This window comes from Choloepus didactylus, chromosome 4 (assembly GCF_015220235.1).
Source record: "Choloepus didactylus isolate mChoDid1 chromosome 4, mChoDid1.pri, whole genome shotgun sequence".
Classification (NCBI taxonomy): domain Eukaryota; kingdom Metazoa; phylum Chordata; class Mammalia; order Pilosa; family Megalonychidae; genus Choloepus; species Choloepus didactylus.
This window is the reverse complement of record NC_051310.1, coordinates 153,972,231-153,986,981: the sequence shown is the minus strand read 5'-3', so window position 1 is coordinate 153,986,981 and position 14,751 is coordinate 153,972,231. Positions and strand designations below refer to the sequence as shown.

Here is a 14,751-nt window from a genome sequence, read left to right as displayed (position 1 = left end):
AATATACTTGCTTGATCACTCACTATGTAACCAATCTCCCATTGCTGCTGCTGTCCTCTTCCAACATTTATGACCTGCCCTTTCTCTGGTTCTGACACTTTATGCCAGTCTTCCCCTCCTATATAGAACCCCACACACTTGGGTTATGATACCCCATGCCAGTGCACCCTTCTCAGTAGATACCACATCAACCAACTGACATCCAACCTTGCCCCCACCAATGTAGACACATTCTTCACGTCTCAGGTTCTGACTTCTTACTCCATCAGACCACCCCTCCTTGTGCACCTCTGCCCTGCTCTGCTCCACCAAATGACTTTAGGACTAAATTGTTTAGGAAGGGCAGGGAAGGAAAGGGAAGCAAAGGAAAAAGGTATTTGAGCATTAATTTTAAATATTTACTAGCTGTATATTATTCCATTTTATTAATGTATCATGATTTATTTAACTCTTCTACTTTTGAACATTATGATGATTTCCAACAATAAATAATTTGCACATTTTTTCATTAAAACAACATTCCCCAGATTGTAATTATGAAGTCAAAGAATACAAGTAATTTTAAAGCTTTAGGTACTTATTCTCACATTCCCTTTCAGTAAAGGTTGTACATACACTGCCATCAGCAGCATATGTAATGGACCCACGTCACTTTATCTTTTGCATAATTTCTTACCTTTTATTTAAATTTCTGATAGCTTGATCGGTAAAAAATGGTACCTCATTATTATTTAACTTTGCATGCCCTTTATTGAAAAGGACATTTTCAAAACAATTCTTTGTGACTAACTGTCCCTTCTTCTTACAAGAGAAATTAGTAGATATCTCGAGGCAAAAGACACTGAAAATACAGTATATCAAAACTTATGGGATGCAGCAAAGGCATTTGTGAGAAGGAAATTTATTGCCCTAAATGCCTATATTAAAAGAGAGAGAGAGCAAAAATTGAGGAATTAAATGTCCACCTGGATGAACTAGAGAAAAACCAGCAAATAAACACAAAGAAAACAGAAGGAAAGAAAGAACAAAGATTAGAGTGGAAATAAATGAAACTGAGAACAGGAAAACAATAGAGAGAATCAACAAAACCAGGAGCCAGTTCTTTGAGAAAATCAACAATATTCATGGACCCCTATCTTGGCTAACAAAAAAAAAGAGAGGATGCAAATATATGCAATCTGAAATGGGAAAGGAAACATAACTACTGACCCTGCAGAAACAAAGGAGATAATGAGAACATACTATCAGCAACTATATGCTAATAAACTGGACAACTTACACTGAATGGGCAACTTCCTAGAAAAGCATAAACAACCAACATTGACCCCAGAAGAAATAGAGGACCTCAACAAACCAATCACAAGCAAAGAGATTGAGTCCATCATCAAAAAGCTCATAAAAAAGAAAAGCCCAGGGCAAGATGGCTTCACATGTGAATTCTACCAAGCATTCAAGAAAGAATTAATACCAATCCTGCTCAAACTCTTCCAAAAAAATTGAAGACAAGGGAAAGCTACCTAACTCATTCTATGAAGCTGACATCACTCTAATACCAAAATCATACAAAGATACTACAAAAAAAGAAAATTATAGACCAATCTCTTTAATGAATATAGATGCAAAAATCCTCAGCAAAATACTCATAAATCAAATCCAGCAGCAAATTAAAAGAATTATGCATTATGACAAAGTGAGGTTTACTCCAGCTATGCAAGGCTGGTTCAATACAAGAAAATCAATTAATGTAATAAACTACATCAATAAATCAAAGCAAAAGAACCACATGATCATCTTGATCAATGAAAAAAAGGTATTTGACAAAATTCAACATTGTTTCTTGATGAAACAATTCAAAGGATAGGAATAGAAGGGAATTTTCTTAATATGATAAAGGCAATATATGAAAAGCCCACAGCTAACATTGTACTCAATGGGAACAGACTGAAAGCTTTCCCTCTGAGATCAGGAACATGAGAGGGATGCCCACTGTCATCACTGCTATTCAACATTGTGCTGGTAGTTCCAGCTAGAGCAATTAGGCAAGAAAAAAAAAATAAAAGGCATCCAAATTGGAGAGGAAGAAGTAAAACTTTCACTGTTTGCTGATCACATGATTAAATATATAGAAAATCCAGAAAAATCTACAGCAAAGCTATTAGAGCTAATCAATGAGTAAAGCAATGTGGCAGGCTACAAGATCAATATGCAAAAATCTGTAGTGTTCTCATACAGAATTAATGTGCAACAAGAGGAAGAAATTTAAAAAAAAATTTATTTACAATAGCAACCCAAAGAATCAAGTATTTAGGAATAAACTTAATGAAAGCCACAAAGAAAACTACAAGAAACTGCTAAAAAAAATCAAATAGGACCTAGGAAATGGAAGAATATACTATGTTCATGGATTGAAAGACTAAATATAATTAAGATGTCAACTCTACCTAAACTGATCTATAGGTTCAATGAAATACCAATTAAATCCCAACAACTTACCTTGCAGATATAGAAAAACCAATAACCAAATGTATTTGGAAGGGCAAGGTGCCCTGAATAGCCAAAAATATCTTGAGAAAGAGGAACAAAGTGGGAGGTCTCATGGTACCTGACTTTGAAGCGTATTACAAAGCTATCATGTTCAAAAGAGCATGTTCCTGGCATAAGGACAGAGATACTGTCCAATGGAATTTAATTGATTGCTCAGAAATAGACTCCTGCATCTATGGACAATTGATCTTTGATAAGGCAGTCAAGCCAAAACAACTGGGACAGAGCAGCCTCTTCAATAATGGTGTTTGGAGAACTCGATATCCATTTCCAAAAGAATGAAAGAGGACTCCTACCTCACACCTTATACAAATATTAATTCCAAATGGATCAAAGACCTAAACACAAGTGCTAAGACCATATGACTCTTAGAAGAAAATGTAGGGCAATATCTTAAAGATCTTGTGATAGGAGGTGGTTTCCTAGATGTTTACACCCAAAGCACAAGCAACCAAAGAACAAACATACAAATGGGATCTCCTCAATGTCAAACACTTTTGTATATCAAAGGATTTTGTTAGAAAAGTAAAGAGGCAGCCTACATAATTGGAGACAATATTTGGAAACCACATGTCAGATAAGGGTTTAATGTTCCAAATATGTAAAGCAATCCTACAATTCAATAACAGAAAGAGAAACAACCCAATTAAAAAACGTGCAAAAGACATGGGCAGACACTTTTCTGAAGAGGGAATACAAAAGGCTCAAAAACATGAAAAAATGCTCAACTTCACTGGCTATTAGGGAAATGCAAATCAAAACCACAATGATGTTTCATCTCACACCTACCAGAGTGGCCATTATCCAAAAAACAGAAAATTACAAGTGCTGGAGAGGATGTGGAAAAAAAGGCACACTTATTCATTGCTGCTGGGAATATAGAATGCTGCAACCACTCTGGAAGACAGTGTGGAAGTTCCTCAGGAAGCTAAGTATAGATTTGCCATATGACCCAAGTATTTCATTGCTAGGTATATACTCAAAGGAACTGAAAGTTAAGAAACAAATGGACATTTGTAAATTGTTTATTGCAGCATTTTTCATGACTGCCAAGAGATGGAAGCAGCCCAAATGTCCATCAATGGATGAATGGATAAACAGACTGTGGTATATATACATGATGGAATATTATGCAGCTGTAAGACAGATCAAAGACATGGAATATATAATAACATGGATGAACCTTGAGGACATTATGTTGAGTGAAGTTAGCCAGAAAGAAAAGGACAAATACTGTATGGTCTCACTAATGTGAACTAACATTAATGAGCAAATTTTGAGAGTTAAAAACTGATAACAGGCTACCAGGAGATAAAAAGAGGGTAGAGATCAGGCATTTGATGCTGAAGGACTACAGAATGTTTAGCAGGATTGATTGTATACATTCAGAAAAAGATAGCATAATACTGTGTGATGGTAGCACAATATTGTAAGTACACTGAACAAAGATGTCTGTGAGTAAAGCTGAAAGTGGTGGGAAAGGGGAATGTATGACACCAGAGGTAAAGATAAATGATGAAGACTGAGACTATACAACTTGGCAAAAACTGGAGTGGCCAATGACTGTTACTAAATGTACAAATATAAAAATGCTTTTACATGTAGGGGAACAAATGAATGTCAACAATGCAGAGCGTTGAAAAAGAGATGGTGTACTAGTTTGCTAATGCTGCCAGAATGCAAAACACCAGAAATGGATTGGCTTTTATAAAAGGGGGTTTATTTGGTTACACAGTTACAGTCTTAAGGCCATAAAGTGTTGAAGGTAACACATCAACAATCGGGCACCTTCACTGGAGGATGGCCAATGGCATCCAGAAAACCTCTGTTAACTGGGATGGCATATGGCTGGCATCTGCTCCAGAGTTCTGGTTTCAAAATGGCTTTCTCCCAGGACATTCTTATATAGGCTGCAGCTTCTGTCCAAAATGTCACTCTCAGTTGCTCTTGGGGCATTTGTCCTCTCTTAGCTTCCCTGGAGCAAAAGTCTGCTTTCAAAGGTCACCTTCAAAATGTCTCTGTAAGCTGCAGCCCCTCTCTCAGCTCCTGTGTGTTCTTCAAAGTGTCCCTCTTGGCTGTAGCATGCTCACTCCTTCTGTCTGATCTTATATAGTGCTCCAGTAAACTAATCAAGGCCCACAATGAATGGGTGGGGCCACACCTCCATGGAAAGTATCTAATCAGAGTTATCAACTAGAGTTGGATGGGTCACATCTCCATGGAAACACTCAATCAAAGAATTACAATCTAATCATTACTAATAGTCTGCCCACACAAGATTGCATCAAAGATAATGGCATTTGGGGGGACATAACACATTCAGACTGACACATATGGTAAGTTTATGCTTGGTTTTTTAAGAAAATCTGCCAAACCATTTTCCAGGGAGGCTGTACCATTTTACATTCTCAACAGCAAAGTATCAGAGATCCAGTTTCTTTGCACTCTTTTTAGCATTTGGTATGATTACTACTTTTTCCTTTAGCCATTCTGATTTATGGGTAGTGATATCTCATTACTACAGCTCTCTTCTCTCTGGTCTCTGCCCTGTGAACTAACTGCCTTGGCTCCATGGACTCCCAGTTACATGTCCTTAACTCAGCAATACTGACAATCTCTGCCTGGATTCTCCCTTCCTGTGCTCCTCCTGGAAATTCTCTCCAGGTAGTAAGCTAGGGCAAAGCATAGCAGTCACCTCACTTGTTTCCCATCTCTCAGTGGTCACTGCCCTTCACTGCCTGATGTCCAGTGTCTTGAAAAACTTGTTTTGCATATATTGGTCATTTTCCTGTGAGTTACAGGCAAAATCCAGTTTCTGTGATTCCCTCTTGACCAGAAGTGGAAATCCATATTTTTGGTTAAGTTAGAATGAGAAATAGCACTTTGACTCTAAGTCTCAGATGGATTCATTGCCAATTGTCTGAACAGGATGTCTGTTCTCTCTCTCTTTCTCTGATAATTCTGAACTAAAATTCAGGAGTTCTAACATCAGACTGTCATTGCTTATCTGTAGTATCTGAGGCAAACATGTTAACCTCTTTGAACCACTTTCTTCATTTTAAAATGAAGGGCCAGTCTCTACAAGCCTTAATTCCTTCTCTGAGATTCTAGGATATTGTTTGACTGCTCCTAGGAGAAGCAGCAAGGAATGTTGGTAATGGAACATGTGTTGGTAATTGCCATAAAACAGCAGCAAAAACAACAGAAGCTAACAAATTCAGCCATTTACCCACAGTGTCTCATATAATATTCACAACATCCCTATGAAATAAGTGCTACTCTTCTCCACATTTAGAATATAAGAAAATTGAATCTTAGAAAAGAAAACAAAAACAAAACTCTGTCTAGTCTAAAGGTTATACTTAGACTACCAATGTAGGTCCTTTCTTTATATTCACTCAAGGGTTAATTTCGATGATCCCTAATGGTAACCAAAATACACTCGTTATAAAGAAGAGGGTGATGCCTGTAGATGAGCATATTATTCCTGGTGATCCCAAACTGCTACTGGGCTCACAGAAGATTCTTTATTCCCCCTTCATGTTGTAAATAGACCTTACCAGAACAAATGGGCATAACAAGCAAACCGTGAGGGTGAAATGCCATAAATGCTTATCACAAAATAAGTGTTCAATATTAGTTAGCAATTATTATTACTGTAAATTATAAACATCTGCATGGCAAAAGGTCAGCCTGATGGAATTTGCAGATGACAGAACTGGCTCCCAGATCACAATTTGAAAATTCCTTCCTGAATGACTAAGGAAAACATCCTTCTAAAGGACTTTGTGTCTTGAGAGGATTTTTTATAGTTTTTTAATTGTCTTCAGAGTGCTTTTAAAAATACCTCATGATCTCAACTTTAGGTAAAGATGTGAACCTTAGAATCAACATTGTAACCCTCCTGGTTTTACCCAGCCAGGCCACAGGGACTGCCTGTGATAGTGCTGTTTTTGTTATTCTTAACTAGGGCTAAATGATCAGATTTTCAAAATCTAGAGATTCTTATGAGGATGTGGTTATTGGCTGGGGGATGGAGAGAGGGAGTAGAGAGTGGAGAGTTAGGATAGGCTTCTTAGGTAAAGGTATGTGAAAATTCATGATTGACTCAAATACCCCAAATCTTCAAATGATGTCATGATATAGCTCTAAGATGTGAAAAGCATGATATCTCTCTCAGATGTTGGAGAGATTATCCAAATAAAGACAAAAGATCTTGATATTCTAGAAATGACAGGAAAGGGTTAAATGAAGTACATGTGGAGGATGTAAGGAAATGAGTAGGTCTGAAATTTATGGACAAGGTTAGACTGCTGTAAACCACAGGAGAGTGGGTGTAGCTAAGAAGTGGAACCATTTATTGACAAAACAAAACTGTCTGCAGTTTCCCAGGCTGGGAACATTTCCTGTCTTGGATGTCTGGATCTGCCTCAATGCCCAAATAGCCTTTTTTTCAAAGTGCTTGTGGGAGTAGAGAGGAGAATTGGCAGAGTGTGTTTATTCAGTGCTGGGTGTGGGGAGTGGGAGGGAGGTGGGCTTAGGAAGTCAGTCTGTGTTTAAGAGCACAGAGACCACATGGAGATGATCCATTTTGCTGCAGACCAGCCTCCCGGGTACTGCTTGGACAGAAAGAAACCCTGGGAGGGAAGAACTTGGGGAAGGAGAAGAAACAAGAATCCTTGAAGGTACTTAGGTGTGTAGGTAAGTCACAGTGGAGACGGGAGCCCCAGGGAGCATCTTGGGAAGGTTTCTCTCTCTTTATTGTTTTTTCTTTTTCTTAAAAAAATTTTTTGAAGTATTTTCAACTTTTCAGAAAAACTGCAAAAGGAATACAAGGAACTCCTGAATACCCTTTATCCACATATAGTGTTTTAAAAAACTTTTCCTTACATTTGTTTTAATATTTTTCTCCACTTTTCTCTTTAAATACACCTGTACACATACATGTAATTTATTTACTGAACCATATGGGAGAAGGTTGCCTGCATCATGCTCCTTTACTCCTTAATGCTACAGGGTGCATTTCCTAAGGTTAAAGTTATTCTCAAACAACCAGCAGACAATTTTCAAATTCAGTATATTAAACATTGATATAGTGCTTTTATTTAATCTGCAGACTCTATTCTAATTTTATCAATTATCTCAATAATGTTCTTTATGGCAATTTCTTCTTTTCTGGTAGGGAAGGGCTGTCCTAGCAGGACAAAGATACATGCTCCTTCCCTCAACCCTTGTTGGGTTATTTTTTAGCAGGGAACTGCAGCAGGTCAATTGCTTGTTATTTTTTTGTTGTTTCATTCTCATTCCATTTTTTTCCTAAGAGTAAAAACTAATAGGCATGGAGTACCTGGGAATTAAGAGAAGTTTAGTAATAAAGGGATTTGGCATGAATGGGATGTTAAGTCTTAAAATATACAGGGCCCTATTTGGAATGATGGAAATTATTTGGTATTAGATGGTGGTGATGGTAGCACAATATTGTGAACATAATTAATGGCACTGAAATATATATCTGATTATGATTAAAAGGGGAAGTGTTAGTTGTATATATGGTAGCCAAATAAAAATTAAAAAGAAAAATCCATGGAACTGCATTATACAAACAGTGACTCTAAGCTAAAACATGGACTATAGTAATAGTACATTTATAAAAATGTGCTTTCATCAATTGTAACACATTTTCCACACCAATTCAGGGTGTTAACAATAGGGAGGCATATGGGAATCCTATACTTTATGCTTGATTTTTCTGTAAACCCACAACTTCTCTAGTAAAGAAATAAACAAAGAACAACAAAAACAAAAAAAGATGTAGCTCTAGCAATAGCCCAAGATGTAAAATTTTCCCCAGCCTCAGTATAGGAGTAAGAACACACTTTGACTCTTTTTCCTATTCTTTTTTATATCTGGCGGAGGAGTGTGAGTAGCAAGGAGAGTAATAGGTACTGGAATGACCAAAGGAAATTTGGGGTAGAAATAGAGAGAGTCTTTTATGGTAATTCTAGTCCTTTATGGAGAACATGTCTTTCTACAAGAATTTCTTTCAAGGAAACGGTGACACTCTTCTTGCTTGTTTTCTGGACCAATTTCTTTTAAGAGTGAATTGGTGTCAACTTTCCCGGTCTGAATTTCAGAAATGCTCCCGCTGGTCATCTTCCTGCTCTGTAAGATCTATTCCTGATTGTGCAGCAAGAAAGACTGTGGTGTGAGGGACAAGAATAATGGGAAAAGAAAGAGAAAGGATCTCTTTCACAATGGCAGTGGCACAGGTGAAGGGAGAAGCCAACCCCCCCACCTCCACCCCCACCCCCAGGAATACACTGTGAGGGTCAGGGAAGATTAACTTCTTTATTGGAGCTTATTTTCATTTCAAAGTCATCTCCTTCCATCTTCCTCCTCCCCTCCAGGAAAAATGAAGCTGACTCTAGTGCAGATCTTTTTTGTGATGCTGCTGCTTCTGCTGGGCCTGGGGATGGGCCTGGGCCTGGGGCTTCGCATGGCTGCAGCAGTCCTGGAGGTTAGTGATCAGCCACTGAATGAGTTTTGGTCCAGTGACTCCCAGGACAAGGCTGAAGCCACCGAGGAGGGAGCAGGCACCCGAACCACAGACACCCTGGTGCTCAGCAGCAAAGGAGTGGCTCAACTTGACTGGCCAGAAGAAACCATCCCCGATATAGATGAGGTTGGGAGCAAGATGCTCAGAGCTGAGGCTTTCCTTCAGAACAAAAAAGATGACCAAAGGTTTGACCTGGCCTCCAGGGAATGCAATGTCATGATGGCACGCAAGATGAAGGAGCACAACCTCACCTGCATAGCCCAGTACACGTTCATCCATGAGGAACTGGACACAGTCAGAGGTGTCTGTGACAGTCCTGGTTTTGTCTGTGAGCTCAAGGGAGGCAAATGTCACAAAAGCTCCCGCCCTTTTGACTTGACGTTCTGCAAGTTGTCCAGACCAGGCCAGGTCACTCCTCACTGCAACTACCTAACATTCATTTTGGAGAAGTTCGTTGTCATGACCTGTAATGACATGAAGCTCCAGCTAACCCCTTAACAGTGAAGAAAAAACACCCTCTTTCCCCTCTTCCTTTTCTACTTTCTCTTACCCACCTTGCTCCTCCTCCTCTTAGGTATACTGCAGAGATGGTCCTAGAAAGTGGGGCTGGCCGATTCTTTACCACTGTCCCCTAAAAACAGAATCCTTCTTTGTCCTAGAAGTCAACCAACTTGAGTTTTGTCCCTGGGATTAAAGGTGTCAGAATAGGGTTCTGATGTTCAGTGTCTCTAGGTTCTCTGTTTCTCTAGGTCCTTGCACTGAAAAGAGATAGCAAAGAGCTATTCTTGGTCCCTGCCAAGGTCCTGGTCATCAGTCTGTTCCCTGGTCTGAGTTTGCCTTTGGATGTGAACTGAAAGAATTGAATGCCTCCTTTAGCCATGTCCTTCCCCTGTACCCCACTCAGAGCCTTTAGGGCAATCACAAAGCCCCCCTGGGTTTGCACATCTCTGCTGTGGATGCAATTAAAGTGATTCTGTCTGTGGCTGCAACTGGGGAACAATGTATATCAGATTTTTCTTTCTGAGCCTGGAAAAATATAGGTTTGGGGATTTGCTGTTAAGGTGCTGTGGTGGTACAGACTAAGATAGAATATGTGCTGGGGCAAGGACAGCACTTTTCTCTTCTTGACCCAGTGAACACCTCCTGCCTCTAGTAAAAACACACTCTTCTTTCAGACATAAAACATTTATTCATTATCTGCAAGTGAGGCCACCAGCTCATTCCTAGGAGGGCCAGTGGTCTTCTCTTGTTTCTCCCCAAAGCTACTAGATCCAGGTACTTACTAGTTCTCCCTTGCTTCAAAGATGGTTTAAGTATTTTGTTGTTCCTGTTTTTAATTACCAGCTTTCTCCTCTCTATCCCTTGTCATTTCTATATTGTCTACAGCACTTCATTAAATGATGTTCTCTGAGCATCTAGCCTGAATCCTAGCCATAGTTTTACATTAATACATTATAAGTCTTTATTCTCTCCCCTCCCCTTGTCCTCTTGTAGCCTTATCTGCTGTATCCTCCTCCTTTCTTCCCCCGTGCTCTTCCCCTGCCCTCTCAACTCTGTCCTTTGTGTGCCTTTGGCTCCTTTATTCTCTGCCCTTTCTCTTTCCTCCCGTCTTCTAATGCCTGTCTCTCTTTATTCCTTTGTTTCTTTTTTCCCTCTTTCCTCTGATATCCTTTTCTTTTTCTTGTTGGGCCCTCCCTTCACTTTGCCTAGATATTTGTAGAAATTAATTCAATCAACATCAATCAATTATTCTATCCTAGGTAGGCAAGAGCTGATCCTATATTCAAAGAGTTCTGGCATAGGGGGTTGGAGGGAAGGTGAGTCAGGAGAGTGAGGAAGGAGAGCATTGTTTTTCCAAATTAGTTCCAGAACCCAAAATAGTGCTCATTTTATGTGCTCAATAGATGTGGGGTGAATGGGATCAAAGGGAGTCATGTTTTTAGTAGAATCTCTTCCTCTTTGATGTTTGCTAGGGCTCCAAGGAACAAAGAAGCTGTCAAAAGAACAATTTCTGCAGAGAAGGGAATGCATCTACTCAAGGAGGGGAGAAGCTATGGAGTCGAATGAATAGAGGATACAAGTGGTTGACCAGCATATTTCCTCTGAATTCAAATCTATCAAGAAGGAGTGTAGTGAGACATGCTGCAGGCAGGGAAGAGTGTGAGAAAATGGCTGAAAGGAGTCCCTGTATGACTTTGAGATTTGCTTCCCTTAGAATTCTTCTCTACTTCATCCTCCTAGACAGTGACAGACCCAAGAATTAGGGGCACGCATAAATGAGAGAGTGAAAGGAAGACAAGATTTGGCTTACTCTGACCTGGCTTTTACTTTCTGTTCTGGTTTGCTAAGGCTGCCATTATGCAAAATGCCAGAAATGGATTGGCTTTTATCGAGGGGGTTTATTTGGTTACAAATTTACAGTCTTAAGGCCATAAAAGTGTCCAAACTAAGGCATGAACAAGAAGATACCTTCACTGAAGAATGACCAACGGTGTCCAGAACACCTCTGTCAGCTGGGAAGGCATGTGGCTGGTGACAGCTGTTCCTTTGTTCCCAGGTTGTGTTCCAAAAATGGCATTCTCCAAAATGTCTCAGGGTTTCTCTTAGCTTAGCATCTCCAAACATCCTTTTGTCCACATCTCAGTCCCTCCAAAAGTCCCTCTCACCTGCTCTGCATCCTTGCTTGTTCTCCAAGGGCATTTCTCTCTAAGCACTGGGGGTCCTCTCTTGGCTTCTCTGGGGCATCTCCAATGTCCTTCTGTCCAAATCTCCAAACATTTCCAAGTGTCAGCGTCAGCAAGCATCTGGGCCTGGAGCTCTCTTAAAGTAGTCCAGTGAACTAATCAAGACCTACCCTGAATGGGCAGGGTCAAATCTCCATTCAGTCAAGAGGCCACACCCTAATCAACATTCTAATAAATCTGACCCCACAAGATTGCATTAGAGAACATGGCTCTTTAGAGGACATAATATATCCAACTGGCACACTTTCCTTTTTCCTCATTTATGTATTCTTCACTTTCCTTCACCCTTCCTGTTTTTGCAAGCAGGCAACCATTGAAAGTGTTGCTTTCAGTTTTATTCCATACTTTCCTGACTCAACATTTCCCTTTGCACCTCTGACTCACCTCTCTTGGCAATGACCTCTTAGGATTAATGATGTTAAAAAGAAAGTATATCTGCATCCGCAAGGTGTCCTAATCCTTCAGAAGTAGGGTGGAGAAATGGGGGGAGGTGGGGCCTTGGCCATGGCAGATTCCTACTTTTCCTGAGAGGAATTCCTCTCAAAGGAAACAGCCAATGGATTGTCTAAGGCAAGGGGAAAAGGAGAAGTAGGATGGGAGGAAAGAAGACTAGGAGTCAGAGAAAATCAGCTAGGTTAGGACTTTGTCTGGTAGGTTAACTAAGGGTATTAGGATTGAGAGTGGCATGTGAAAGAGCTTCAAGTGTGACTTTGTCTTAACCAAAAGTCAAAGAATCTATTGTATGGAGTGAATTATTAAGAGACTATAATTAGCAAGGAATTGAAGCCTATATTCTTTCATTTTCACATGAGGCTACATCCTTTCATTTGCTCCCATCAGCTTCTCTCCCTAAGGGCTTCCACACTGTGCAATGAGCATGCCCATCTCCCTCTTCCAATTTCCAATTTGGACAAATTTCATTGGTCAGGCTTTTATCTGACTGTGGGGACAACCCAGGAAAATAATTTACAAAATACTCTGGGGGCACCTCGTGACTCGAACAGAAAAACCCAGCTGCTGTGAGAGCTATAACACGGTGACAATGGGGGCAACTCACCTAACTAACTCATTTACATCCTAATTCTTTCTCTTTCATGGAGCTTTCCCCAACTCTTTCAGCTACAATGTAGCTCCCTTTTTGCACTTCCAATATATATGCTTTAGCCCTTAAATAACAGACCCACAATTCTTTATGCTCAGTTTCTAAATTCCCGGAAATCTGAAAACTGAAATATTTATTTCAAAGTGGCTCCCAAACTTACTTAGATACCAAGTCTTACTGAATTGATAACATGCTATTTATTATCTTTATTTATGCTCTCATGTGCTCAATTATGAGTACTTTCACAGACAGACTCTTCCTGAGTTTTTAAGCAATATATGGTAGATACATACATACATACATACTTACATACATACATACACACAATATTACTTTTTAAAATCTAAAGAACTCAGAACTCCAAAATGCATTGGGCCCAAACATTTCAGGAAAGGGATTGTATTGGGCTATATATATCATTTACTAGCCCTTAATTAATTTAAGTATTAAATATATGACCCTAGTCAGGCTATAAATATCTTGGTGGAAGGAACCATGTTATGTGTTTCTCCTGTAGTCTTCATCAACATATATCTTGAACAGTGTTTACCTAATACAGCCCCAGAAAGTTATAATAACTTCAGTGTCTCATGGGATCATTTGAGAGGAGGAGGAAGATTTCTGATTCTGTTCAAATTTCACACAGTCAAATAAAAAGTACCAAGTAGCTCAATTTCTATTTCAGAGGACTCAATGTGAATTCCTTTCTTTCCAAGACAGGCAGGAAGGAAACTATCATTTTGTATCAGGAATTCTACTAGATGCTGTCACGTATTTGGTTTTATTGAGTCCCTATCAGGAGGTGGTATTATATTAGATCCATTTTACAGATGAGGAGTAACAGGCTCAGAGAGACCAAGAGAGGCCTCCTGCCCTTCCCTCCATTTGGTGCTTCCCAATTTGAGGCACCATTCAGTTTTCTCATTTGTGTCTTAGAAGGGTAGGATTCAACTCCCTAAATAGGACTGGGGCCTGGATTCTGGATCCTTTGTCTTTGTGTGAGTCAAACAGCATTTATTGTGATGAACACATGTGTATTAGCTACCATGGGGAAATATAAAAGTGAGAGAGGGAGAGATTGGACACATCTCTTGGCCCCTGGACATTCTCTCAGGACATGAATACAGGGCCAGAATAAGACTTTAGGGGCCTGACAGTCTGGATGATTATGGACTCTCCCCAACAAGGAATTCAAAATGAAAACAAAACAAACCGGTAAACCATAATGTATGTGTAATAATGTTCAACAAAATTTGGATATTTACCATGATGACTACATTAATCCTTTTAAAATATGAAATATCAGATTTTCCAAACTCAATCTCTCTTTCATTCTCACTCACACTCTCGGTAGTGTTCTCTCTCTCCCTCAGACCCCTGTTTTGCATCCTTACTCTGCCTGTTGCATAATGCAGCATTGGACATATTAAAAGCGGCTGGCATGAAGGAACCAAGGCTGAAGAATGACTCCTCTACTATTGCAAGGCAATCAACTATTGTCTTCAGAACACTCTATACAAGTGTTCTCAATCTTGGATGCTCATTAGAATCACTTTGGGGAGCTTTAAAAATACAGTAAATATAAGGCCAAATGCTGTTGGAGAAAAGAACTAGTTCTTGGGGATCAGAAAGACATGGGATCAAATCACAAGTCTGCCACTTAAATGCAATGTGACCCGAAAACCTAAGATGGCAGCTAGGAGAGTCAGGGCAAAAAACACACTACTGTGAAAAATACTAGTTAAAAGCCAGAAAGTGACCCAGAACACAAGTTCCAGTGATGCACAAGCTGGACAAGGTCTGCT

The 14,751-nt window shown here is 39.6% G+C and overlaps 1 protein-coding gene across 1 annotated transcript; it reads left to right on the top strand.

Annotated features, from left to right (window-relative positions):
* Positions 1-7,163: 7,163 nt before the first annotated feature.
* LOC119533480 (inactive ribonuclease-like protein 10) lies at positions 7,164-10,620 on the top strand. Its single transcript, XM_037835515.1, has 2 exons — positions 7,164-7,245; positions 8,952-10,620. Exon 2 carries the CDS (start codon positions 8,957-8,959, stop codon positions 9,596-9,598), a length of 642 nt encoding a protein of 213 aa, XP_037691443.1. The 5' UTR covers positions 7,164-7,245; positions 8,952-8,956; the 3' UTR covers positions 9,599-10,620.
* The last annotated feature ends 4,131 nt before the right edge of the window (positions 10,621-14,751 follow it).

Bases quoted from the DNA above. Each gene is read 5' to 3' on its own strand.
- LOC119533480 (XM_037835515.1), top strand. From the start codon at position 8,957: ATGAAGCTGACTCTAGTGCAGATCTTTTTTGTGATGCTGCTGCTTCTG.